This window comes from Hemicordylus capensis, chromosome 2 (assembly GCF_027244095.1).
Source record: "Hemicordylus capensis ecotype Gifberg chromosome 2, rHemCap1.1.pri, whole genome shotgun sequence".
Lineage (NCBI taxonomy): Eukaryota > Metazoa > Chordata > Lepidosauria > Squamata > Cordylidae > Hemicordylus > Hemicordylus capensis.
Genome location: NC_069658.1, coordinates 288,049,048 through 288,073,961, shown reverse-complemented (window position 1 = coordinate 288,073,961; position 24,914 = coordinate 288,049,048). Strand labels below are relative to the sequence as shown.

General features: G+C 44.0%; 1 protein-coding gene across 10 annotated transcripts in view; it reads right to left on the bottom strand.

Moving 5' to 3' along the window:
• The window catches only part of LOC128343611 (contactin-4), a 920,791-nt gene that overhangs the window by 221,515 nt on the left and 674,362 nt on the right, over positions 1 to 24,914 (bottom strand). For all 10 annotated transcript variants that reach the window (XM_053292988.1, XM_053292986.1, XM_053292991.1 and 7 more), the window contains one exon: positions 3,844 to 4,047. In XM_053292988.1, the coding sequence (XP_053148963.1) occupies positions 3,844 to 4,047 (204 nt within the window). The remainder of the gene's footprint in view (positions 1 to 3,843; positions 4,048 to 24,914) is intronic.

Below are 24,914 nucleotides of genomic sequence, written 5' to 3'. Positions count from 1 at the left end.
ATCAATTTGATGGCATACTTTACCTTGAGTACAGGCAGTAATGGGCTGGATGAGGGATAACAAACTGGACCTGAATCCTTCATACTTAAAGGATATATTTTACTCTCTACAATAATATGGCAACATCTACTTACTACCAGACAAATGCAAAATAACTAGTTTAGATACCTTAAGAAGTACCTAAATATTTATAATGTGCATGGAAAAGGTAAGTGGAGAAAGATAATTTTCTTCCCTACGATGTAGCATACTTTTATCGATATATATCCATGCCTTTTTGTTAATAATCTCCCCTCCCATATCGATCATAATTAGAAAACTAGTTCTAAGCTCATGACTTGCAACAAAGTGATGAATTACACAGTTCAGTGTATTTTATGTTAAATGAGAGAGGAACAGTATGACATTTCTCTATGTAACACTTATTCATGTAATCAGGATATTAAACGTTGATGAATTTGCCTCTTAATCTGCTAATTTAATGATGAAATGCTCTAATGAAAATAATCAGTCATATATATTGAGATGTACTGGACATGCCAAACTCAATTAAATTTAAAAGGGATCCAGATGTATCTGTCAGCCTGCTACAATGTACGTTCTTGGTAGTTTGCATTTCATTGCATTTTTGTTCTTTGTGTTTCTGAAAGAGCAGGTCTTGACATTTGTCCTCTCAATACACTGGCATGTATGAACAGTCAGTGAATTGCATTTAAATGCATGAGTTATTAGAAATGGAAGACTAGAAAATGAAAATTATAAATAGAGGTTTCAGGCTGTTTTGTGACAAGCCTAATTTTAAAATACAAATATAACATGTCTTCAACTATATCAACATTTCAGCTCTAGGGAAATCTGATCATCTAGTGCTAAATGGATGTTGCTGATCTTCCCCGCTGTATACAACAACATTTTTCAGCAATTCTATAATAAACACTAGAATGCACTTCAAGTACATTTCAAGAACATTTGTGCAAATAACTTCAGGAAGGCAATTGGTTCTTGTAAATCTGCTAGAGAGGGTGCAAAGCAAGTATTCCTTAGAGAAATGCTTGTGGTAACACACTTTATAGTTTGCACCATAAGCAATTATTATATTAAAGCATTATTTCAAGTCCCAGTGTTGTTGAAATACATAGTTTGATGATTCACATTGATGCAAGCTAGGAAAGTGACTCAGGACCAGATTTATAGTAGAATACAATCACTACAATTCAATTTCTCCAGTGTGCACTTGAGGCGCCAATCTACATTCAGAGCTCCATGTGTGCATCTCCATAACACACGTTTTTTCTGATTATTGAGATAATGCACATGATATTCTCTGAACAGTATAAAGTGCTCTATAAAAGCACTTATAAAAGTACATAACTATATTACTTAGGCATAAGCTCAACAGTGATCAATATATAAGGATATCCAGGAGTCTACCGTGGCAATGAGAGTGGCAAAGTCTGCTTATTTCTCCACTCTCACTGCATTGGCAGAATCCCGTCCGGCGACATTATTTTGGATCACCCTTACCCTTTTGGGGAAACAGGAGAAGGAAGAACTTGCAATGGGCTGCTGTGATGTTTTTGCCAGATTATTTGCCAATAAGGTTGCTTGTCTCTGCTCTGAGTTGGACTCTGATTGTGCTATGTCCATTGAGGTGATGGAGGTGATCTCTTGTAATGTCATTTGGAATACGTTTGAGTTTGTGGAGGCTGATGATGTGGATAGGGTACTCTGTGGTATGAGTGCAGTGTCTTGTTTGCTTGATCTTTGCCCTTCCAGGTTGGTTGGTTTGGCTGGGGTGTGTGTGAGGTCCTGGGTCCAGGAGCTAGTGAATTCATCACTTAGGGAGCAAGAGATTCCTCTAGCTTTGAAAGAAGCAGTGGTCAGCACTCTCCTGAAGTCTTCTTCCCAGGACCCAGAGATATTAGATAATTTAGACCTATCTCCAACCTTCCCTTTTTAGGGAAGGTTTTGGAGAAAGTCATTGCTGCTCAACTACAGAGAATCCTAGATGAAGTGGATTTTCTTGACCCTTTCCAGTTGGGGTTTAGGCCATGGCACAGCACGGAAATGGCATTGGTTGCTCCGGTGGATGAACTCTATCAGAGCCTCGATGAGGGGAGCATATCGCTCTTGGTACTGTTAGGTCTCTCAGTGGCTTTTGATACCATCGACCATGGTATCCTTCTGGATTGTCTGCGGGGGTTGGGAATCGGGGGCACAGTTTTGAGCTGGTTCCGTTCCCACCTTAGTGGACAGTTTCAGACAGTTTGCATTGGAGGTGAGTGTTCTAGCCCATGGCCTCTCTCTTGGGGAGTGCTGCAGGGCTCAGTCCTCGCCTCCATGCTTTTTAACATCTATATGAAGCCGCTGGATGAGGTTATCCATTGGTTCAGGGTGAGGTATCGTCAGTATGCTGATGATACTCAACTGTACATCTCCATCTCAGGCCAATCCAGGGATGCTGTGAATATGTTAGCCCAGTGTCTGAAGGCTGTAAGAGTTTGGATGGGCCAAAACAAGCTCAGGCTTAATCCTTCTAAGACAGAGTTGCTCTTGTTCAGTTCTTGATCTGGCCAGGTTCCGGTTTCAAGTGTTTCCCTCACACTCCCCTTGAAAGAGCAGGCTCATGATTTGTGGGGTCATCTTGGATTCACGGCTCCTGCTGGAATAGCAGGTGGAAGCTGTGGCCATGAGATTGTTTGCCCAGCTTCATCTGGTGTGCCAATTGTAGCCAAACCGGCAGGCCCTGGCAACCGTAACTCGTCACCTCTCAGTTGGACTATTGCAATGTGCTCTACCTGGGGTTGCCTTTGAAGACAATTTGGAAGCTTCAGCTGGTTCAAAATGTCGTGGCCTGGCTGCTTATAGGCAGCAGAAAATATGATGTTTCATCTTTGTTGAGGTTGCTACATTAGCTGCCAGTTCACTTCTGGGTCTAATTCAAAGTGCTGGTTATCACTTATAAAACTCTTCAGGGTTTGGCACCTGTATATCTTCAGGACTGCCTCTCCTGTCCAACTTTGACTCGCCCTGTGAGGTCGTTTCAGGTGGGCCTTCTCAGAGTTCCGGGCCCAGGGAACTCTGATGAGGGTGGGCCCAGGCTTGTGGGAGGGCCTTCTTTGTTGTATCCTCCTCCTTATGGAACATCTTGGCTCCTAAGATTCGTGATGCCCCCTCCCCCTTCTGTCCTTGCTCTTCTGAAGAAGCTTCTGAAAACTTATCTATTTTGCCAGCCTTTTAGTTTTTAGTGTGTGTGGTTTTAATTTTTCAATTTTATTAGTGTGAGGGTTTTTAAAGGAAGGCGGTCAAATAAATAAATAAATAAATAAATAAATAAATAAATAAATAAATATCCTATTAATGATCATGATTTTCCCCATGTTTTCCAGACTACTGCTATGTAGCTTTCTAATGAATACAATTACAACTGGTTTTTACTGGTAAAATAATGATAGGTGATGACATTTAAAACAGCAAATGATGTATGTATGATTCATCTCATTCAGTCACCACTTTTATATCCCATCCTTACTCCAGAAGCTCACACCTGTGTACAGTGCATGGGTTTTACACTATTTTATGCTCACAACCCTGAGAGATAGAAAGAGTGGCTGTCCCTGGCTAAGGAAGAGTGACTGTCCCAAGGTTACCAGTAAGCTTCATGGCAAGTGAGGATGCATACCCAGCTCTCCTCAGACCAAGTCCAGTACTCTAACCAACAACAACTCCACCCTGGTTCTCTCCAGTATATAAATTAATATAATATTTTTTAAAACTCTTCACAATTGACTCCTTTTTATGCAGTGAAGCCAAATGTACTTAGAATTTAACAATGCATCTTACCATCATTTCTCAGGATTAAAGGTGTAGGAGGTCCTAACACTCTGTTGTTGGTTACAGTGTTCGTCACCACACACGTGTAATTCCCCACATCAGATCTCTCTACTTTAGCTATGTACAAATTCCCAGTCTCTTGAGAAACAAAACGACGATTATCCTGGTGCACAAAAGATGGATATTCATTGAAGATCCAAGCATAGATCAATTCTGAAAATAAAAATAAATTTATTAGTATTATTATTGTTACTAATACTACAAAACTATTGCTCTTTACTTACTGTACAAGAGAAGCCTAGTTCAGGAAAAAAATCTACTGCTAATCTTACAATTTCTTTCATCCAGTTATCTTAGAGATGTAAATGCAGTACAAGTGCGTGTATACTATCTTTACCTGAATCAAAGACGATTCTGAATTTAAGATGACCCCCTTAAAAACTAGAGGTTAAATACAGGCTATACCTGCATTTACTCAAAAGGAACAGGACTCTGAATTTCTGACCTCCTGATTTCTAATATTAAAAAAACTTGGAAAAACCTGGTCTTGGATTCAGGGGAATACAGTATTTCTACAACAGAATAATACTCTTAAGAGCAGAATTAATGTTCTTCAAAGTTTTTAGGACAGTTACCTTTTGTGCATCTCTAGCGCTCAGGTTAATTTACTATAACCTCATTGCATTAATATAAGATTAATACCCCCAAACATCCTGGAAATACTTGTGAAATCAGAGAAGAGGAAGACACTGCAGCTTTATAGGAAGTATGCTAATTATAGTGTAAAAAAGGAGATTTTTACTTTAGCACTCTCTGATGACTCATCATTGTAATTGACCTCAGCTATTGTGAGGCTGTAGAGGAATACACTGGGTTCAAGCCACCAGAGTTGCTGCACAGGCACCATTCATTTCACTGGGTGTGTGTGGGCCTATAATGTCCTAATATTTCATTGTTTACTCACATAGGATGAAGGCATGCAGATTGTTGCATTTTCATAATGATAAAACCCCTACAGGGCTAGAGACCATCTTCATAGACTTTGTGGAAGATATGATAATGCTGTTTATATGTGGGACTATCTAATCATTGTATTTACACATGTGCATCTAATTACGAGTAACCCCATGCTGATGTCAAGAGGATACTTAGAGTAAACAAGGTAGCACTTCTCAGCAGGCTTAAAAATTCAAGCAAGTAATTAGCATCTTTTTTTGTTTTAATTTACACTTGCCAAACAATTAACTTGTTTCCCTACAAAAACATTCAGCAATAGGCAGCCATTCCTACTTTAGCATGCATAGAGATGTTTTTAGATTTTCCTTAATCTCAATAGAACCCACACTTGCACAAGGCTTAGGTAAGGCAGAATTCAGCACCAACTCTGATCAGCAACTCTAATATAGTGGCCAACATGCTACACAGTGGAACATTGGTATTAGGTGCCCACTGGGATGTCTGTGTATAAGAAAACTGACCCAAGGGGTTGTGCAACAGAGCAATAGCAAAACTTTTTATTAAAGCACACAGGCTTGCGTTGCACTACTTATAGGGCAGTGCAGAACATTCTGACTTGAAACGGGCTGTTTTGAGTGTTTCAAGCTCAAAACAGAATATCCTTCAAATAAAGGGCCTGTTTCAACACTCTGATCACCATTTTGGAGGACTGTTTTCCCTTGAATGGTTTTCTGGTACTGGCTTCTGATTGGCTTACGATCTGCTTGCTTCTTAGTTGGCTTGTTATCATACAAATCAAGTGTTATCATGGGCAACTGTGCCCCCATTGGCTGGGGGGGGGATGAGTGGGGGGGGGGGGTAGCCAAAGGAGGGATTCTCAAAATGTATTTAAGGGACTGGGAGGCCAAAGAGCCATTATAGTGTGACTCTCAGGAGAGGAGGAAGGATCAGAGAGACAGCAGCACAGACAGAGACTGGTTGTGGTGGCCTGGGGAGAGAGAGACAGAGAGAGTCTGCTCCTGCCCCCCCCCAACTTTTTGCAGTGCCAAGCAACTGCTCCCCCCACTTTTGTTTACTTGTACTAGCAGCCCCAGTGGCTTTAACTGGGTGCTTCTGTGGATTTTTCTTCTTCTTGATTTTCTTCTTGTTGTAGCCAGCCCCCAGTGACTTTAATAGCTGGGATGCTGTGCTGACCGTCTCACCGCCCCCCCCCCCGGCATCTTTGTTGCTGCTGTATGCCTGGACTGGAGTTCTTTTTTGTTTTTGTAGTGTTCTGTGACTTCTGTTCATTTTTGAGTTCATTTTTGGTTTTGTGTCTTCTGTGACTTCTGTATGATGCCCAGCTTGCCAGGCTCTCTCTGTTTCCCTTTCCTTTTGTCTCCTCCCACCCGCCACCAGCTTTTTCTTTTTTGGGTGGGTGGGTGCTCGCCTGATGCCCTGCCCTACCCCAGCAGTGGATTCCCAGTGTCTGCTTTTCCCAATTGCCCTAGAGAGTGGCATCTAGACAGACTGCAGCAGAAGATACCAGAATGAAAGTAATCACCCCGCCCCACCCTGGGTCTGGTTAGAGTTCGACTTTTTAAAATAGCGCCTAGGTTTGGGGAACAGATTAGGTAGGTACCGTTAGGACTGCAGGACAGGAGGGGTGGGTTAGGAGACAGGCTACAGTAATCTGCTTTCCCTTCCCTTCCCTTCAATTTACCCCATTGTTGTTTGCTCTCCTCCAGCTCCCAATAGAGCCTCCTTATTCATTTGTGGGGGATTTGATTTTTATAGCTTATGTGTCTGCACTGTGGAGTACAGTGCTATAGATAGCACCATGTGTGGCACAAACAGAATAAATAGACCACCCTGACCCCTCACCCCTTTTAAAAATATGCACCTTAAAGGCGCTTCTTCTCCCCTACATCAGAGTCAGGGCTTGAATTTTAAACCCGCACAAATGTCCAGGAGGGTGCAAGGCAGAGCCAGGAGCAGAGTGGCAGGAAGAAGGAGGGGGTAATGATGGTTGTGGTGCATGACAGCATGAGGGCCCTACTCCCTATGTCACCCCCATTGCTTGCAGGCTCTCCTTTCAAGAGGAGGGTGGTCCTCCAGTGCAGCTGCTGGTAGCAAGTGCACTTGAATTAGAGGAGAGGTCCTCCCCTGTCAAGGAAGAAGCTCTTCCTGTGGCAGTGGAGGAGACTGTGTTGGCTGCGAGCTCAGCCAACACAGTCTCACCATCTTCCCCAAACCCCCTTGGTAATGTAATCCCCGGATCTGAGATCGAGGAGAAGCAGGAGGAAGTCATTCTGGTTCCTGAACCTTCTCAGCCCTGGACAGAGGGACGTGGTGGTGCTGGCAGACAGAAGAACCAGCAGCCCCAGTACCACCACTGCAGTCCCAGACCACAGACCACTGCAGTCCCAGACCACCACAATCCCAGACCAAGGGCAGCATTTATTTATTTATTAAAATATTTAATATACTACCTAATCCACAGACTCATGCCCGTATACAAAGCGAGAACAGCATCTGAGATTTTTTTTTAAAGATAAATAAAGGGCAAATGGCTGATGGAAAAGAAATGTCGGTTTTAAAGGCTGAAAGGGAGGAGGCAGACCATGGTGGGAAGAGAATTCCAAAGTGAAGGGCCAGCAACAGATAAAGCCCTTCCATGGGCCCTAATATTATGGACCTCTCTGAGCATGGTGTGGGGCCACTTTGAACTTTGCTGTGGTGATCCAATCCATGCTATCTGCATCTACTGCAGGGCACAGGTCAGCAGGAGGCAGGACCCTAAGCATCTTGGGACATCATGGATGCTGAAGCACCTGCATGGGGGTTCCTGATCCTGCTGGAAGCAATAGGCCTAGTGTGTCCTTGACTAGTGACAAAGCACCTGCTCCTGCTCCCAAGCAGGGCAAGTTGCCTGTGGGGTGGGTGCAGTCAAGAGGACAAGCGGTCTGGTCACCCAGAGCCTACTCTCATCATCCAGGCCATTGCTGAAATGCTTGCTCTTGACAACCAGCCATTCCAGGTGGTGAACACCAGCTTCTCCTACTGGTTGCCCCCAACTATAAAATCTCCTCACGCACCGCCTTCAGCAGATGGGTGGTGCCCTCCCTGTACTGGGCATGCACGGAAGCTGTGTTGGGGCTGCTGTGTGCATTTCATTGCCAATCTGTGGGAAAGCAGCAGTAGGCTGCATACTGCTTTCCTGTCCCTCATGCAACACTGGTGGGAGCAGGAGAGTGAAGGGAATATCTGCTGCTGGCGGCACAGCCAGCCTCCCATGCATCAAAGCACAGGTGGGTTCTGCTGCATGTGAAGTTGCTGGACATTAACCATACAGCAGATGAGCTGTTGGTAGGCATGGATCACCAGATAGAGGGATGGCTGTCTGGGGAGCCAAACCTTCGCCAAGGGTTCATGGTGACCAGCAATGCTGCAAACATAATGACAGTAGCCAAGTAGATTCCATTTGTGTCTATCCGTTGTGTGGCACAGACTCTAACCTGGTCATGCGGGATGTGCTTGGCCCTTCTGGGGCTAAGGCTAGGCAAGACCTCTACACTGGAGGCGCTGAGCACCAGTCCGCTGCTGTCATGGCTGCTCTTGTGGACAGGTACCACAAGTTAGCACCTTACTTCCACCACAGCCAAGAGAGTAGGTGAATGTTCAAGGAGAGGCAGCTTGAGCTAGGCCTACCTGAGCACTTGATCCTTCAGGATGTTCCAACCTGGTGGAACACCACCTTTCTCTTGCTCCAGCACCTGCATGAGCAAGAGCCGGCCATCCGTGGCCTGGCAAGGAGGCCTGGATGTTTGCAAGCTATCCACCCAGGATTGGGCATTTATTTCCAAGGTTGTCTTGACATTGACACTAAAGCCATTCTTTGTTGCCACGAGGAATGGCCGATGAGAGCAGCGCCAGCGGGGTGGCCAAAGGCACCTTTAAGGAATAATATGTAGGTGCTTACCAGCTTGTAAGCAGCGCCTGTAAGTTGCCACTTTGCCCACAATCTTGCAAGGGGGTGGTGGTAGACAGTGCTCCACCTGGCATCTGGTGTTGCCGCAGTGTGCCCCTGGTCTCTACATGTGTGCAGAGGCTAGGGCCATGCTGTGGCTGTGCTGGATGCCAGGCGGAGCACCGTCTACCCCATGCAGAATTGTGGATGGAGTGTGGCAGCTTTCAGGTGCTGCTTACATCCTGGTATGCACCTGCTTATTATTCCTTAAAGGTGCCTCTCACTGCCGCCCCCCCCCCCGCGCTGGTGCTTCCCTCACTGGCGGCTCTTGGTTGTCACTAACAGGTTGTGTGCTGAGACAGCAATGTTGAGCTGGGCTTTGCCCACTGCACTTCTGCTCGAGAAGATGATGGGTGAGCTCCAGTCCATGGGTGAGCCACTGAGGAGGCAATCACCTTGGCAAGTCAGCTGAGGGCTGGAGTGGTGGATTGGCTCAGGACATTCTTGGGTGAATTGGCAGAGCATGATTTGTCCTGCTTATGTGACCCAAGGATGAAGGGCAAAGCTGTCACCCCTGACCAGCTACCCAGGCAGAGAATCCTGGTTGAAAAGGTCACATAGATTGAAAAGTCCTGATTGAAAAGGTCACATCCTCCTCTCCTGGGTTGTGCTTTCCTTCACATAGGTGCCTCTCTTCCTTCATTTGTTTTTCTTTTGTTTCTAAGATAGTATTGTGACAACAAATGGACAGTGGCAGCTCTGTGTGTGTTCATGTGTGTGTAATATTTCTTGGTGATTGCTGTGATGAGCTCCATATCTGGCCTTGAGACTAATGTGTACTTAACTCACTGCTCTGATCTGGTCTCTGAAGTTGCTCTAGTTGAGCTTATGACTATGCTTGCTGCTAAGAGTTTTGCTGTGGCTGCTCTTGCAATGCTAGGAAGTAACGTAAGGAGTCATAATTGGCTGTGTGAGAGCAAATTATTTTATTTTATTTTATTTATTTATTAAATTTATACCCAGCCCAAACTGCTGCCAGTGATGTTACTGCAGCACAGCCACTGTTGCTCGCAGTGGATTTTGGGTGAGTGTATCTTTTTTTGGACATTTTTTGGACTGTGTTTGAAATGTGTGTTCTGTTTTGGGAGGTTCAGATTCCCTTTTACTGTGTCCTTCTGTAGTGTTCTTCAAGGCAGGATTGAAAAACACATTGAAAATTGCAATGCAAAACTGTTGTGGCCATGGGGAACAATAGGGCAAATCAAAACACCCCACTATTCTCCATGGGTAGTTCCTGGGGACACCAGAGTGTGTGGTAAGGCATGATAGATGCTACCTACCACCCAACCCACAAAAGAAATGGGCATTTGGGCAATTTTAAACAAGTTTTTAAACTTTCCCCCCAACCCCCAAAGGATTATTTCGAGTTTGTTCTGAGAAAACCAGCTGTTTCGATGGAACAAACCCAAAGTGTTCCGGTCATCTGCATTTCATTTTGAGCTCATTGTAAATCATGGAAGTAGCACTGTGGAAGTGCCTATGTGCTGTTTAACTGTCCTGTTCAGCAACCCTGCTGGAGCTGGCTTTCCCATGCACAACAGCCCCAGAGTGTCACTAATGCCAGTGTATCAACTGTGCAGCATGCTGGCCATTGAATCTGGAGGCTCCTTTCATATATACACCTTGCAGCATGGAAACCAGAATCCTATGCTGCAAAGGCTGAATATGCAGTCACATCTGTCTTTCCAATGCAAGTGTTTCAGTGCACAATCACATCAGTTTTTCCCATGGACAATGGTCCTATCCTGCCTTGTATGTGTATATGGATGCACTGGTTATTATACTGCCTCATGCATCTCAGCTAATTTGGGATAGGCATGATCATGTTGATTTAAGGTGGAGATACCTCCCCTAAAATATCCTTCCCCAATATGGCAGTAACTTATGACAAGGTGAAAGGAAAGAGCAACAGACAAATGCTGAGTACCCAAAGGCATCAAAATGATGAACGGGAGCTCACTCAAGTCAGCCTCTGACTGAATCGAGGAGACCTGTGGCAAGGAGCCACTCCTGATGAGCTCATTGACCTCAATGCTTAGAGATGAGAAAGGACTTCTTGGTACAAAATTAAAATGTGTCTTTTAGATAGATACTTTATTTACAGCCAATGGACAAAACAAAACAACACAAACAATAAACATTATTCCAGCATTCAACATTAGCTTAATCATTAACTTTAGCATCAATCAATGAACTATGTGTCTTTTGTTCAACATGGGCTGCAGGAAATGTGGTTTCCTGGGTTTTCAGCTTGGGAGGAATTATACCCATATTGATAGAATGTGGTTGGCTTTAACTAGTTAAATTCAAATCTTTAAATAAAGTAGTTGTCCTTAATGAAACCCATCTAATGTGCCCTGTATCTTCATTTTGGGGATTGTGAGAGTGAAGACATTAGTGATTGGTCCCGCTCATGTACAGTAGTTCTGCTACTCACACATGAATTCCTGCAGCATAGGATCATGCTACACTGATGTGGATGCCATGCTACTACAGAAACAACAACTACAAATATTTATATACCGCTCTTCAACCAAAGTTCTCAAAGTGGTTTACATAGGAAAATACATAAATAAGATGGTTGCCTGTCCCCAAAGGGCTCACAATCTAAAGGTTACAATTTGCTAAAGAACTGTGAATATAAGGTGGTCACAGTTCTATCACCATAAACAGGGATCCTCAACGTTGGGCCCCCAGATGTTCTTGGACTTCAATTCCCAGCATCCTCAGCTGCAGTGGCCTTTGGCTGGGGATTCTGGGAGTTGAAGTCCAAGAACATCTGGGGGCCCAACATTGAGGATCCCTGCCGTAGAAGATAGAGGCAAAGAAAGAAAGAAAGAAAGAAAGGATGGTGCATACAAGCTGTTGCAACAAGAAGTTCACACATTCATACTGCTTGCATCACTTGCAGGAGAGATGGTGAGGCATCACAGATCATTGCCTTGGATCGCTTCCCATTGATTTGCTACTTTTTGAACTTTTGTCAGTGGTGATGGCACAGTATTTATTGCAGTAGTGACTGAGTGCATGTTGAGTAAAACAGCAGTTTCACATCTTGCAGATGGATGAATGTTTGATGTGAACATTCCAATTCAAGTACTAGGTTCCAGATTTTCTTAAATTGACAGCTAACTGGGGTGGACACCAAATACTGTGTCATCGCCTCTGACAAAAGCTCAAAAACGCAGAGAATCTTTCTAAGATCAAGGTACCAAACATTATGGATATGTTTATGATTTGGTCTAACAGAGGGAATCAAAAAATGTGTAAGGCAAAGAATGACTGAATGCAGGTTTAACAGTAGTAACATAAATACTCATTTTGATTTCTTTAGAGACTCCTATGTGCTATTTGTGTCTGTTCAAACTTGATGGATTTCTTCTGATAAGGCTTCACATACTAATTGCTCTGGAAGTGACAGGCAGTTCCTATCCCATAGGCAATTTGTAACAACTGAGTAAACAGACACTTAAAGTACAGCATGAAATGGCTTTTGGCAAGTCTGGTGAGCAACTGAAACACTATTAGAACTTATAACAACAAGATGTCTGCCAGTGCTGAGGATGTATGTACAGCAGCAGGGCAATTTATGACTTCTCAACTAGAAAGTACCAGATAGCTGTCAACATTTCTTAGAAGCATCCAGGAATATTACCTTAGACAACACATTTCTAAATGTATTTTGGCAAATAAAGGGGCACTTATCTGAACTAGGGTTTTCATTCCTAAAGTACCATTTTATGTATTTTTATTTGTGCTACTTGTTTAGCTGTTTACAAAGACTTCTTCATATATGTATACAGGAGGCCCTCTTTATGCATGGCTTTCTGTTCCTGCCAATTAGCGTGGATATGGAAATGGTTAAAAAAAAACCCCGTACCCCTGTTGGAATCCAGGGGTTAGGTTCCTTACTCCAAAATATTTTTCCAAAAAGTAGGAAGGGAGCAGAAATAAGGGTAGAAAAGCATAGTACTTTGTTTTCCAGGTCTCCAGGAATGCCCCCCAAATCCTCTTAGTTTTTAATTAAAAATTTCAACAAAAAAAGAGCTGCAAAATGGCTTTGTGCTTAAAACGTTGGCCAAAAATTACACCAGAAGTCATTTCCAGCCACTCAGGAACCGCAGATAAGCAAAAATTGCCTATATTTCCTGCTATAAAGAAACTGGGTATCTGGATACATGAACAACTTGCCCACTCGGCTGACCACTAGATCCTCCCCCAACAGGAAGGTTTCCTGTTTGGACTAGGGTTTTGGCTCAGTACCAAGGTCTTCTCGATACTTGATCAGTATGAAAAGGTTTCTAGGGATGTGCACAAAATGAATTTTGCATTTTGTTTCAAGCTCAAAACAAAACAGAAATGGCTGAAACGTTTTGTCAAAACAACCGGCCAGAATGGGTGTTTCGATGGAAAAATCTCAAAATGTTTCAAGTGTCTAAGTTTGGCCATAGGGAACAATGGGGAAATTTGAAACACTCCATTGTTCCCCATGGGTAGATGCTAGGGACACCAAAGTGGGTTGTGTGATAGGAAGTGTTCCTTCTAATTTGTTTTAACTGTGAGTGGAATGAGTTTTGTTCTGGGTGGCAGTATCAAGGCAGTGTGTGCATATGTGCATTATTATGTGCCTATAATGAAATGTGTACACCCACAAACACTCCATAAACATGGAAGGAAAGGAGTGCATTTTACAATTCTATTGTATTTATAAAATTGGATTTTTACTTTCTTTCACTTCACATTTAAGTATAATCAAAACAAGGCAGAATCTAAAACAAGACAGAAGCAAAGTCCTCTCCCTCCCTCCCTCTCAACTTTACAACATTATTCCATTTGTATGATAGGTGGTGCTCCTTCCAGACAGTACTTACTTCATACAAGCAAGCAAATATTTATAGGAACTTTAAAAGAAGCTTAAAATATAAGTTCCTATATTTAATATTTTTGATTGTTGATACTTATTTTGATGAAGTAGATACCGTCTGGAAGGAGCACCACCTATCATACAAAAAATAAACTCTATGTCAACTTCCTCATCCTGAAATCTCTTTAGCTAACATAACACATCACATATTTTAGTGACCCTTTATTTGATGGCAACATTCAAACAACCTGTTGTGTAATTGTAAAATTTCTATTGAATGGGTAAACACAGAGACCATGTCGAAGACCATGTCGAAGACAGTTTTACATTTCTATTGAATGTAAAACACAGAGACCATGTCGAAGAACTACAGGTTACTCACCTGTAACGTTGGTTTTTCTTGTGGTTCTCTGTAGTTTTACACACCCTCCCATCCTTCCCGCTGATCTCCTGAAGGTGGACTCCATGACTGAGGGGATGATGAGTGGCGCAGTCGAATATAGTGACTGGGGACAGGGTTCCTACCAAAAGCAGGAAAATAGAGATTGTTAGATTCCAATGAGGTCTCTGCGCAGGTGCAAAGCCCATTGGTGTAAAACTACAGATGACCACTAGAAGAACCAACGTTACAATTGAGTAACCTGTAGTTATCCATCTTTAAGAATGCAAGGATGAATTCAAATTTAGGTAAACAAAACTAAAACAAGAAGTTATTTATGCTGTTCTTATTATTTTATAGGTCACTTTGAACCTTCAGGGCTCATAGTGACAAAGAATATAACAAAGTTATATAAAATATAAAATATATAATCTATAAAATAATAAGAACAGAATAAATAACTTCTTGTTTTAGTTTTGTTTACCTAAATTTGAATTCATCCTTGCATTCTTAAAGATGGATAACTACAGGTTACTCAACTGTAACGTTGGTTCTTCTAGTGGTCATCTGTAGTTTTACACCAATGGGCTTTGCACCTGCGCAGAGACCTCGTTGGAATCTAACAATCTCTAATTTCCTGCTTTTGGTAGGAACCCTGTCCCCAGTCACTATATTCGACTGCGCCACTCATCATCCCCTCAGTCATGGAGTCCACCTTCAGGAGATCAGCGGGAAGGATGGGAGAGCATGTAAAACTACAGAGAACCACAAGAAGAACCAACGTTACAGGTGAGTAACCTGTAGTTCTTCGACATGGTCTCTGTGTTTTACACCAATGGGTTCATAACTAGCCAGCACCCTAGGAGGAGAGAAGAAGAGAAGGCAACGGTGCAATAAACAGGAACTTTATTATCATTATAAGACTCATTTCTTCACATTTTCACAGGCCACATACTGGGAACATTACGACTCCCCTTTCCTCCTCCTCCTCCTCCTTCTCCTCCTCCTCCTCCTCCTCCTCTTCTCAGTACATCAACTGGAAATAGATTGCAGTATACCCCTCCGAACACAGCATCATTCTGTGCTCTAGAATCAATTGCATAGTGGCAGATAAAGCCCAAGTGGCCACCTGACAGATCACGTCCAACAGATCTATCGAAAGCTACCGAACTAGCCATCGAGCACACCGAATGTGCCTTAATCGTGGCCAGCAGCTGCGTATGGGCAAACTGATAACACAGTTCAATGGTAGAAACCATCCAACGAGTCATGGACTGGGCCAAGACTTGGAGCCCTTTACGAGGGCCATCACAGGGAACGAAAAGAGAGGGCATCTTTTGCCACTCAGCTGACTGTTGAATGTAGAATGATAAGCACCACTTAATCCTTACGGAATTGCAAATAAAGAACATCAGACCTCAAGGCTCTCAATTCACTAGCCCTCCTCGCAGAGGTGATTGCCACCAAAAAGGCAGCTTTCCAGGACAGAAGGCATGGTTCCATCAAAGCCAAAGGCTCAAAAGGTGTCAGCATTAAGCCAGCCAAGACTACAGATAAATCCTAGGCTGGTGCCATTACAGGGTTATTGGGAAAAACATGGGACAGACCCTTAAGGAATGTTTTAACCAAAGGGACCTTGAACCAAGAGGATCAATCTGATGAGGAACTGGCTACCTCAGCCACCAGGTATACCATGAAAGAAGATAGGCCTGATTCCTTCAGGGACCTCAAATAGTCACAGATATTGACCACTGAGGGATTAACCGCATCAAACCCTTCAGAGGCCACAAAGGCACAGAATCAAGCCCATTTATGCTCATAGGGCTTTCTAGTGGAGGGCTTCCTGCCTGCCACCAGAATATCCATTAATTCAGGTGAAAGACTGGATGTATCCTCCAGGCTGTCAAGTGTAGGGACAGAACCCCTGGGTGTAGGGTCTCGCCGGTTAGGGTTAATTCAGGCGAAATACTAGATGTATCCTCCAGGCTGTCAAGTGTAGGGAGAAAACCCCCAGGTGTAGGGTCTGGCCGTTGTCCTGGGAGAGCAGGTCTGGCTGAAATGAGAGCCTCTTCCAAGATCCCGCCATCCTTTTCAAGGTCAGAAACCAAGGCCTCCTGGGCCACCATGGCGCTATTAGAATGGCCTGCATGTGGTCTAGCCTCAGCTTGGTCAGGACTATCGGGAGCAGTGGAAATGGGGAAAACAGATAGAACAGTTGCCCCATCCACGGTCAGGCCAAGGCATCCCCCAGTGACTCCAACCCTTGTCTCCCTCCTTGAACAATAGAGGGTGCACTGTGCATTGTCCCTGAGTGGCGAACAGCTTTAGGATCAGAAACCCCCACTGGGCAAAAAATCCCCTGAGAACAGTTCTGTTCAGCATCTACTTGCTGTCAAAAATGTCCAGAAACCACCTCTGAACGAGGCACATTCAGAAACGCGCATGAGGCAAGATGTAGGTGGTGGCCGCCATGTGCCCCAGCAGGCACTGCACCAAGCGGAGAGATTGAGCCCCCCCCAAGAGAATACCAGCGCCCGTTATCTGAGAGCCCATACCCTTTGATCCATCAGAAAGACTCTCTCTGCAACCGTATTGAAGATTAGCCTGATAAACTGGATCTTTTGGACAGGTATTAGGTGTGACTTGTTGAAGTTGATCTTGAACCCAAGGGACTGCAACATCCATATCACGGTATTGAGGGTGTCCAAGGCAGCCTGCCTGGACTGTGCTAGGACCAACCAATCATCCAAAAAGGGGAGCACCTACACCCCCTTCTCTTGCAGGTACGCCACTACTGGAGCCAGACATTTCGTAAAAATTTGTGGCGCTGTCATGAGCCCAAAGGGCAGCACCTTGAACTGATAGTGGATCCCCCTATCTGAAACCTCAGAAAGTGATGATGCTGCGGTCGGTTCAAAAGATGATAATAGGCGCCTGAGGTCTATACATCCATGTGCCGTTCTCCAGTGTGTTTAAAATGTTCGGTACCAACAACATCCGAAAGTGCTGATAGACCAGGTAGTAGTTCAGGGCCCTGAGGTCCAATATGGGCCGCTGGCCTCCATCTGGCTTCACTACTATAAAGTCCCGGGAATAAAACCTGGGGCTCCCAGGATTGAATACAGGCTCTATTGCATCTTTGGAACATAGAGCCGCTACTTCCTTCTGCAGATCGGGGGTCAAGGGGGTGGACACCACCCTGGAGTAATGGGGCATTCCCCAGAATTTGAGAGCATCCCCCAAGCGTATTATTGACAGAACCCACTGGTCCGAGGTTACGTCTGCCCACCGATCTGCAAAGGGCACTAGACGGGTTCGAAAGGGCCCCGAGTCATTGTTTCTTGGGGGCGGTAATGGGCCACTTCTTCGGGAAAGTGGACTTGTCTGCCTGCATATCATGCCTATAGTGGGGCTGTGACTTGCCACCAGGGATCCGAAGGAGGGATCCGAAGGAGACAGTTTCTGAAAGGCTGGTTTCTGCTGGTATGGAAGCCATCTAGAGGCCTGCTGAAGCTTGGCCATAGGCAAGACGAATGACATCGACCTAGCTGTGGTCCTCGGTTTTTTGTTATGGTCAAAACACTCAAAGTTTTTTGAGTTGTTTCGTCGAAACAGCCAGTTCAACCGCTGTTTCTAATAAAATGTTTTGACCATTTGTGTTTAGTTTCAAGCTCAAAACAGAATGCAGAATCCATTTTGTGCACATCCCTATCAAGAACCTCTCTCTTATCAAAACATTCTGCTGACCAGTGGAAATTGGTTTGCTCTGTTTATCTGTCTCCTGGTGTTTCTTTACATTCCTAAGGTACTCAACACCACTAATCATATCTTATAGTACATAGAGAGGAGATTTGTATTTTATCAAACTCTTTGTGCACAAGGTCACAAAATACTAAAACCTGTTCTAAAGCTCTGGAGCAATGAAGCAAAGATGACACATATATGAAACAACATGTTAAATTTCCTAATATTCCTCAGGCATCTCAAGGGAAACCTGAACAATCCAAGTGTTCCAAAAAGGAATGATGGTGGCAACACAGGGGATGAAAAAAACACACAGAGGCCCAGATTCCTTTGAAATCAAAGTTGGGTCATAAAATGGAAATTTCCATTCTGCAAGTATCTAATAATAATTACATTAAGTTAACTAGCTGCTACGCCATTGGATGTGAAGCTATCACAAACGTCTTGATAAGTTAAGGTATTAAGAGATAATTAAATACATTTCAATCACCCATCTTATCTCTGGTGTGTAGTGGCATCCAAAATTGGTTATAACAACTGAAACACTGAAAGGTACATTTATTTTTAAGAACTGAAAATCAGGTAAAGCTCTAAAGTTTCTGAGAATCCTACTGATTTTGCTGAAACACTTCAGAAAATCTGTTATATTAGATCATTTTGAGTAGGATATAATATCAAGTAAAAAAAAATGCAGCCATGAAATGATCATATTTATTTCAATACATCCAGCATAGAAACTTCAAGAGTTCTTAAGATCTTTGTTCTTAAGATCTCCTTCAACGGACAATATCCTAACACTGCACACATGCTTCTAATGAAAGTATGCATGCAGCACTAGTCTCCATGCTACCCAAGCAAGTGTGAAAGAGTGTGATGATTTCCAGTGCTCTCCCCTTGCTCTATAAACCCTCTATGACTGCAGAAATACATCTCTGGGAGATATACAGCCATCAACGATGCATTGCTGCTGTCAATGAGCACTTTGGGGAGAGTACCAAAAATCACTGAGGTCTTAAGTAAGAGCACACTTATTTGGGTATTGTGGAGTGTGTATTTGGGTAGTGTGGAGACTACTGTAACATGTGTGATTTTGTTGGAAGCACACCTGAACTGTTAGTCAGGATGTTGGCCATTGAATTTTTTTAATTGATGCTGCCCTCCTACCTTTTACTGAATTTACTTTTTATCCATTTATATGATAGAAACTGAAACTGTTAACTCTTCAGGATGTCATTTAAGTCCATTACTTTTTAAAAATGGCAAACTGAGAGTTCATCCTTTCACTTCAATTCTTAAACCAATTCATTAAACCCTAGCAAAAATTATGCCACACCATTGCTGTATGTTGGCATTGCTGGCTCAGAGGACTGGTCTACCAGGTGGATCAGTCCCCCAAGGTGGGCAGATCTGGAGCAGAAGGCTGGTCTACCTGCTGATCCCAATTGGTAGACGAGCGCTCCCTGGAAAAATGGTGCCATTTTGAGGCCCATTGAGGACCAGAGCTAGTCTACCAATTGGCGTTGGCAGGTAGACCAGCCCTCCATTCCAGAATTGGTGTGTCAGCAATTGGTAGACCAGGTCTCCTCAGAAAAACAGGCCTCAAAATGGCCCTTGAATCACTCTAATCAATTTGTGTCAAATCAGGGGTGATTCTCCTCAACCCTGAATCAGGCCCTTTATTTTGAGGATGATTCAATTTAAGGTCCTCAAATCACCCTTGATTTGACCCATATAGATTTGAGGTCAAATCAAATTGCACAACCCTACTGTCACCTAATGGCACAGTGGGGAAATGACTTGATTATCAAGCCAGAGGTTGCTGGTTCGAATTGCCGCTGGTACGCTTCCAAGATTATGGGAAACACCTATATCAGGCAGCAGTGATATAGGAAGATGTTGAAAGGCATCATCTCATACTACGCAGGAGGAAATTTTGGTAAACCCCTCCTGTATTCCACCAAAGACAACCACAGGCTTCTGTGGTTGCCAGGAGTCGACACCGACTCGATGGCACACTTTACCTTTAGTTTACTGTCTAGTATTCCTAGATGATGTCTTCTTCATTATGTTCTATTATTGTTTATCTGACAAAATGTCAGACCAATGCTTAGTCTTTTCTCCAGTTAAGAGTAATCAATGATATTCAAATTTTTCCTATAATGTGTGCCACCTATGGTGTGATCCTCATTCATGACTGCCTTATCCCTGAGAAGTGTTTTGATTATAAGTGATTATTGGGAGTTTCTTGGCAGAAACTCTAAATTTTAACTGTAAACTGCCCTGATATTTTAAATTGGTATATAAATATGACAAACAAAATGCAGTGACTGAGTTGTCGCATAAGGTTATAACATTCCTGCCCCAGTTATGGGTTGGGTAATTGAGAGCCTGCATGGTCACATACTTAAACAGAGTTGCTTTGTTTGGTTATGACACAGTAAACTACTTGTCGCTGTGCTTAAAAATCAGCTGCTTGCAGATGGTACAGTTTTATGAGTAGTCATTAAGTATTTAACGTATATCCATAAAAAATATAAAATGGTCCTCAGTGCCATAATTTCTTTGGCAACTCTAGAGGTCTTCAGAGACTTTCAAAAAGATCTGTAGTACTTATGTGTTGTGCAGGTCCCCGGGTTGCTTATGCATTTTGCATGAATACTCTGAAACATAATGCCTTTTCCATTGTGTGATTTAAGGGGATTCTCCAGTGTTTATTTGTAGCGTGACAAGTATTCTCCCAATCACAGATTAAGACACACTACAGCTTTTGTGAACTCTCTCCTCCATTTCCCAAGGGCCATCAGGATTTTTTAATTTTTGCTTTGATGCACTATCAGTGTACCAGAGAGAGGGAGGAAGGGAAGGAGGGAAGGGAGAGACTAGATTTCCCCCTTTTCCCTCCGCCAGAGCACTGCCACTGCCCTGGCTCCGTAACTGTTGTTTAAAGACCAAGGGAAGGGAGAGGATGAGCACCTTCCAAAATCAGATTAACACTTTACCCATGCTTGGCAAGCATGATGGGATCTGAGATAGTGTGTAATAAACATACAAATATACCACTCTTTGATATATAACCTGGTGTCCAGAATTCGACTTGTCAACAGACTTTTGTTGCACTGAAGTTTGGAGAAGCTAAGAAGCAAGAGAGTGTCTAGTACTGTCTTTTCCCTTCCTAAAGTGAGAGAAAACTGTCTCCATCTGAAGTCCTCTGGGAAGTGCAGAGAGGCTTGGAAGAGAGGTGGATAAACACACACACACACACACACACACACACACACACACACACACGGAAAAAGCCAAAAGAAACATCAGACATGAGATGCAATTTTGATTAGATGACTTGCCCAAGTAATATTCTCAGAGGCTTGTGAGACTTGTATATTCATGCACTGTTTTGTCTTAAAACAGCATGCACGCATGCACACTACAGGCCTCATAGCAATAACAGCATTTTACAACATCTAGTTAAAAATATATATTTTCCATAAAGATAGACCTGTCACTGAACAAATTTAAAAGGTCTGTGCAGTGATTATAGGAAAAGCTATTAAAACACCACGATTACATTCATTATAAAGCTAAATGGAACACTGAAAATTTGCAATTAATATTATCAACAAATGGGAACATTCATACGTTGTATTAAGAATGGAATACTGCAATATGCAATTCTGGGTTTTACAAGGTTTCTTGAAACAAAAAGAGATAAATCAGCTAGTTAATACCTTTAATCTACAGATTATCACTCTATTTCATCCACAAGTACATCCACAACTCTAAACAACATGCAACCCCACCTCAGGCTACTCCACTTGTTAACTCTAAGGCTACAAGTAGTGACAACAACAAAGCGCACCCACAAACTAATAAGCACAGACCCCCTGAAGAGCATAACACCGAAACTCCATTAAAATCAGCCTGGACACCAGAAAAACCAGTAGTATCTACCCCAACCACACCAAAAACCTCAAAATTAAACCAATCTGATAGGTTCCCCCAAACCAGTGATTCTCAAACTTGGGTCCTCAGGTGTTATTGGACTTCAACTCCCATAATCCCCAACCAAAGGCCACTGAGGCTGGGGATTATGGGAGTTGAAGTCCAATAACACCTGAGGACCCAAGTTTGAGAATCCCTGCCCCAAACAAAGACTAACACCACATACCTAACATAATACACCCCAACAGACCTGTTTCCTCAAATTTCAGGATATGGCTCAGATGCAAAAGCAACAGAATAAGTAAATACCACCAACTCCCCGCCGCACGCTAAATCAAAAATAATCTATATATATAATTCTCCTGGGTGTGCCAGGGAAAAATGCGTCCCGGCAGCCCAGCTGATTGGCTGGGCTGCGGGGCGCCTGATTGGCTGAGGCAAACCCAGGAGGATTATGTGAGGCGGCGGCCATGGCCACTGGCGGGCCTGGCCCGGCAGTGATGGGGAGGACAGGCCGAGGAGCCGAGGTGGCGGGCCTGGCCGGGCGAGGTGAGGAGGCGGCGGGGGAAGCCAGGTGAGGTAGCGGCGGGCCGGGCCGGAGCGCGGGCGGCGGCGGTGGGCCGGGCCGGAGCGCGGGCGGCGGCAGTGGGCCCGGCCGGAGCCGCGGGTGCTGGTGGTGGGCCTGGGCAGAGCCCAACTAGAGGCACAGATGCTCTGTGCCCGGGCCCACTAGTACTAAAGAAATAAAAGAACATCCAAGCTTAACTAAAACCTTACACCCAACTGCAACCAAACCAACCAGCCCAGAAACCCAGCAACAGCAATCAACCCACCAAACAGACAAAAGTGTAATAAACATAAGAACAACCCTGCTGGATCAAGCACAAGGCCTATCTAGTCCAGCATCCTGTTTCACACAGTGGCCCACCAGATATTTCTGGGAAGCCCATAGGCAAGAGGTGAGGACATCCCCTCTCTCTTGCTATTGCTCCCCTACAACTGGCATTGAGAGGCATAGTGCCGCTAAGGCTGGAGGTGGCCTATAGCCACCAGACAAGTAGCCATTGATACACCTTTCCTCCATGAATTTGTCTAAATCTCTAAGGGGCTTAGACAAGTAATCCAAACCAGTGGCCCTCCAAACCAGTGACCATCACCACATCCCATTGCAGAGAATTCCATAGATTACTTATGCTTAGTGTGAAAAAGTACTTCCTCTTGTCAGTCCCCCCAAATAAAATAAAGTAATATATGTCATTATTCTTAACTAAGACTAATGGCCCAAAAAAACCACAGTTGTATTCAACATAAAAACCTAATGGCAACCAACACACGAAAAACCCACAATTTTTTTTAAATCATTAGCAACTCTTTCATTGACCTTCCTTCCCCATCAAACATCTCTGCATGATGAAACTTTGGATCCCTACTAGGAATATGCCTAATTGTACAAATCCTAACTGGACTATTCCTAAGCATACACTATATAGCCAACATCATCTCAGCGTGGTGTAATGGCTAGAGTGTTGGACTAGGACCAGGGAGACCCGAGTTCAAATCCCCATTCAGCCATGAAAACTAGCTGGGTGACTCTGGGCCAGTCACTTCTCTCTCAGCCTAACCTACTTCACAAGGTTGTTGTGAGGAAAAACCTAAGTATGTAGTACACTGCTCTGGGCTCCTTGGAGGAAGAGCGGGATATAAAATGTAAAAATAAATAAATAAATCTGTTGCTCACATCTGCTGAGATCACCAGCATGGCTGACTTATCTGAAATATTCATACCAACAGAGCCTCAGTCTTCTTTATCTTCATCTACACCCACATCACACAAGGACTTTACTATGGTTCCTATATTTATGTAGAAACTTGAAATACAGGAGTAGTCCTCCTATTTCTAATCATAGCCATCTATATTATTAATTCTCCAAGACATGCGTGGGGACGTAGCAGAAAGGAGGCGATTTGCTGACAGAGGGGGAGAAAGTTCCTGAGCAGCAGGGAGTTTTGCTGGGGTGGCTGGAAAGTAGTTTGACAGTTGACTCAGGGGCGCCGTGAAGCAGCAGGGAGCTTGGAGGCTGGGGGCGGCTTTGGGAGCTGGACAGTTGGCTCTGGGGGCTGCGGGCGGCAGGGAGCAGGAAGCTTGGAGGCTGTCAGGCAAGCAGGTGACAGTCCCTGGCAGCAGTAGGGGGAAGCAAGGACTGTGAGACAGAGATAGAAAGACGGAGGACAGAGTGAGCGAGAAAGTTGCAGTGGTGGGCAGAGAGCGAGCGAGAGAGTTGCAGGGGTGGGCAGAGAGCGAGCGAGAGAGTTGTGGGGGTGGGCAGAGAGCAAGAGCGAGAGTTGCGGGGGCAGCGAAAGCTAGTGAGAGAGTTGCGGGGGTGGCAAAAGCAAGTGAGAGAGTTGTGGGGGGTGGTGAGAGCAAGCAAGAGAGTTGCGGGGCGGCAAGAACAAGCGACAGAGTTGCGGGGGGTGAGAGCAAGTGAGAGAGTTGCGGGGGAGAGCGAGCGAGAGAGTTGCGGGTGGGGCTGCGAGCAAGTGAGAGAGTTGCGGGGGGGGATGCCACAGGCTCAGTGCACGACTGCACAGATGCTCTTTGCAGGGTCAGCTAGTAGCCTTCATAAGATATCTCCTACCCTGAGGGCAAATGTTTTGTTGAGGTGCAACTGTCATTACAAACCTACTTTCAGCAGTACCACACATCTAGTAGAATGGATCTGAGGTGGGTTTTCAGTCGATAAAGCAAGCCTAACCCGATTTTTTGCCTTCCACTTCCTACTCCCATTCACAGTTCTGGCTACAGCCATCCTAGACCTTCTTTTCCTCCAGGAAGCCAGGTCAAACAACCCAACTGGCCTAAACTCAAACCTAGACAAAATCCCATTCTACGCATATTTCTCATGTAAAAACCTATTGTGAGCAATAATTACCCTCATATTCTGACTTATCCTAGCTCTATTCTTCCCAAACCTTCTGGGGGACCTAGACAATTTTTCACCAGCAAACCCCCTTATCACACCCCCTCACATTAAGCCAGAATGATATTTCATATTTGCTTACACCATCCTCTGATCTGGGCAGACTCTTAGCTCTTTTATTCTCAGTCTTAATACTAATACCAAACCCGCTACTCCACACAGCAAAACAACAAAGTAATATATTTTGACCACTATCACAACTCCTTTTCT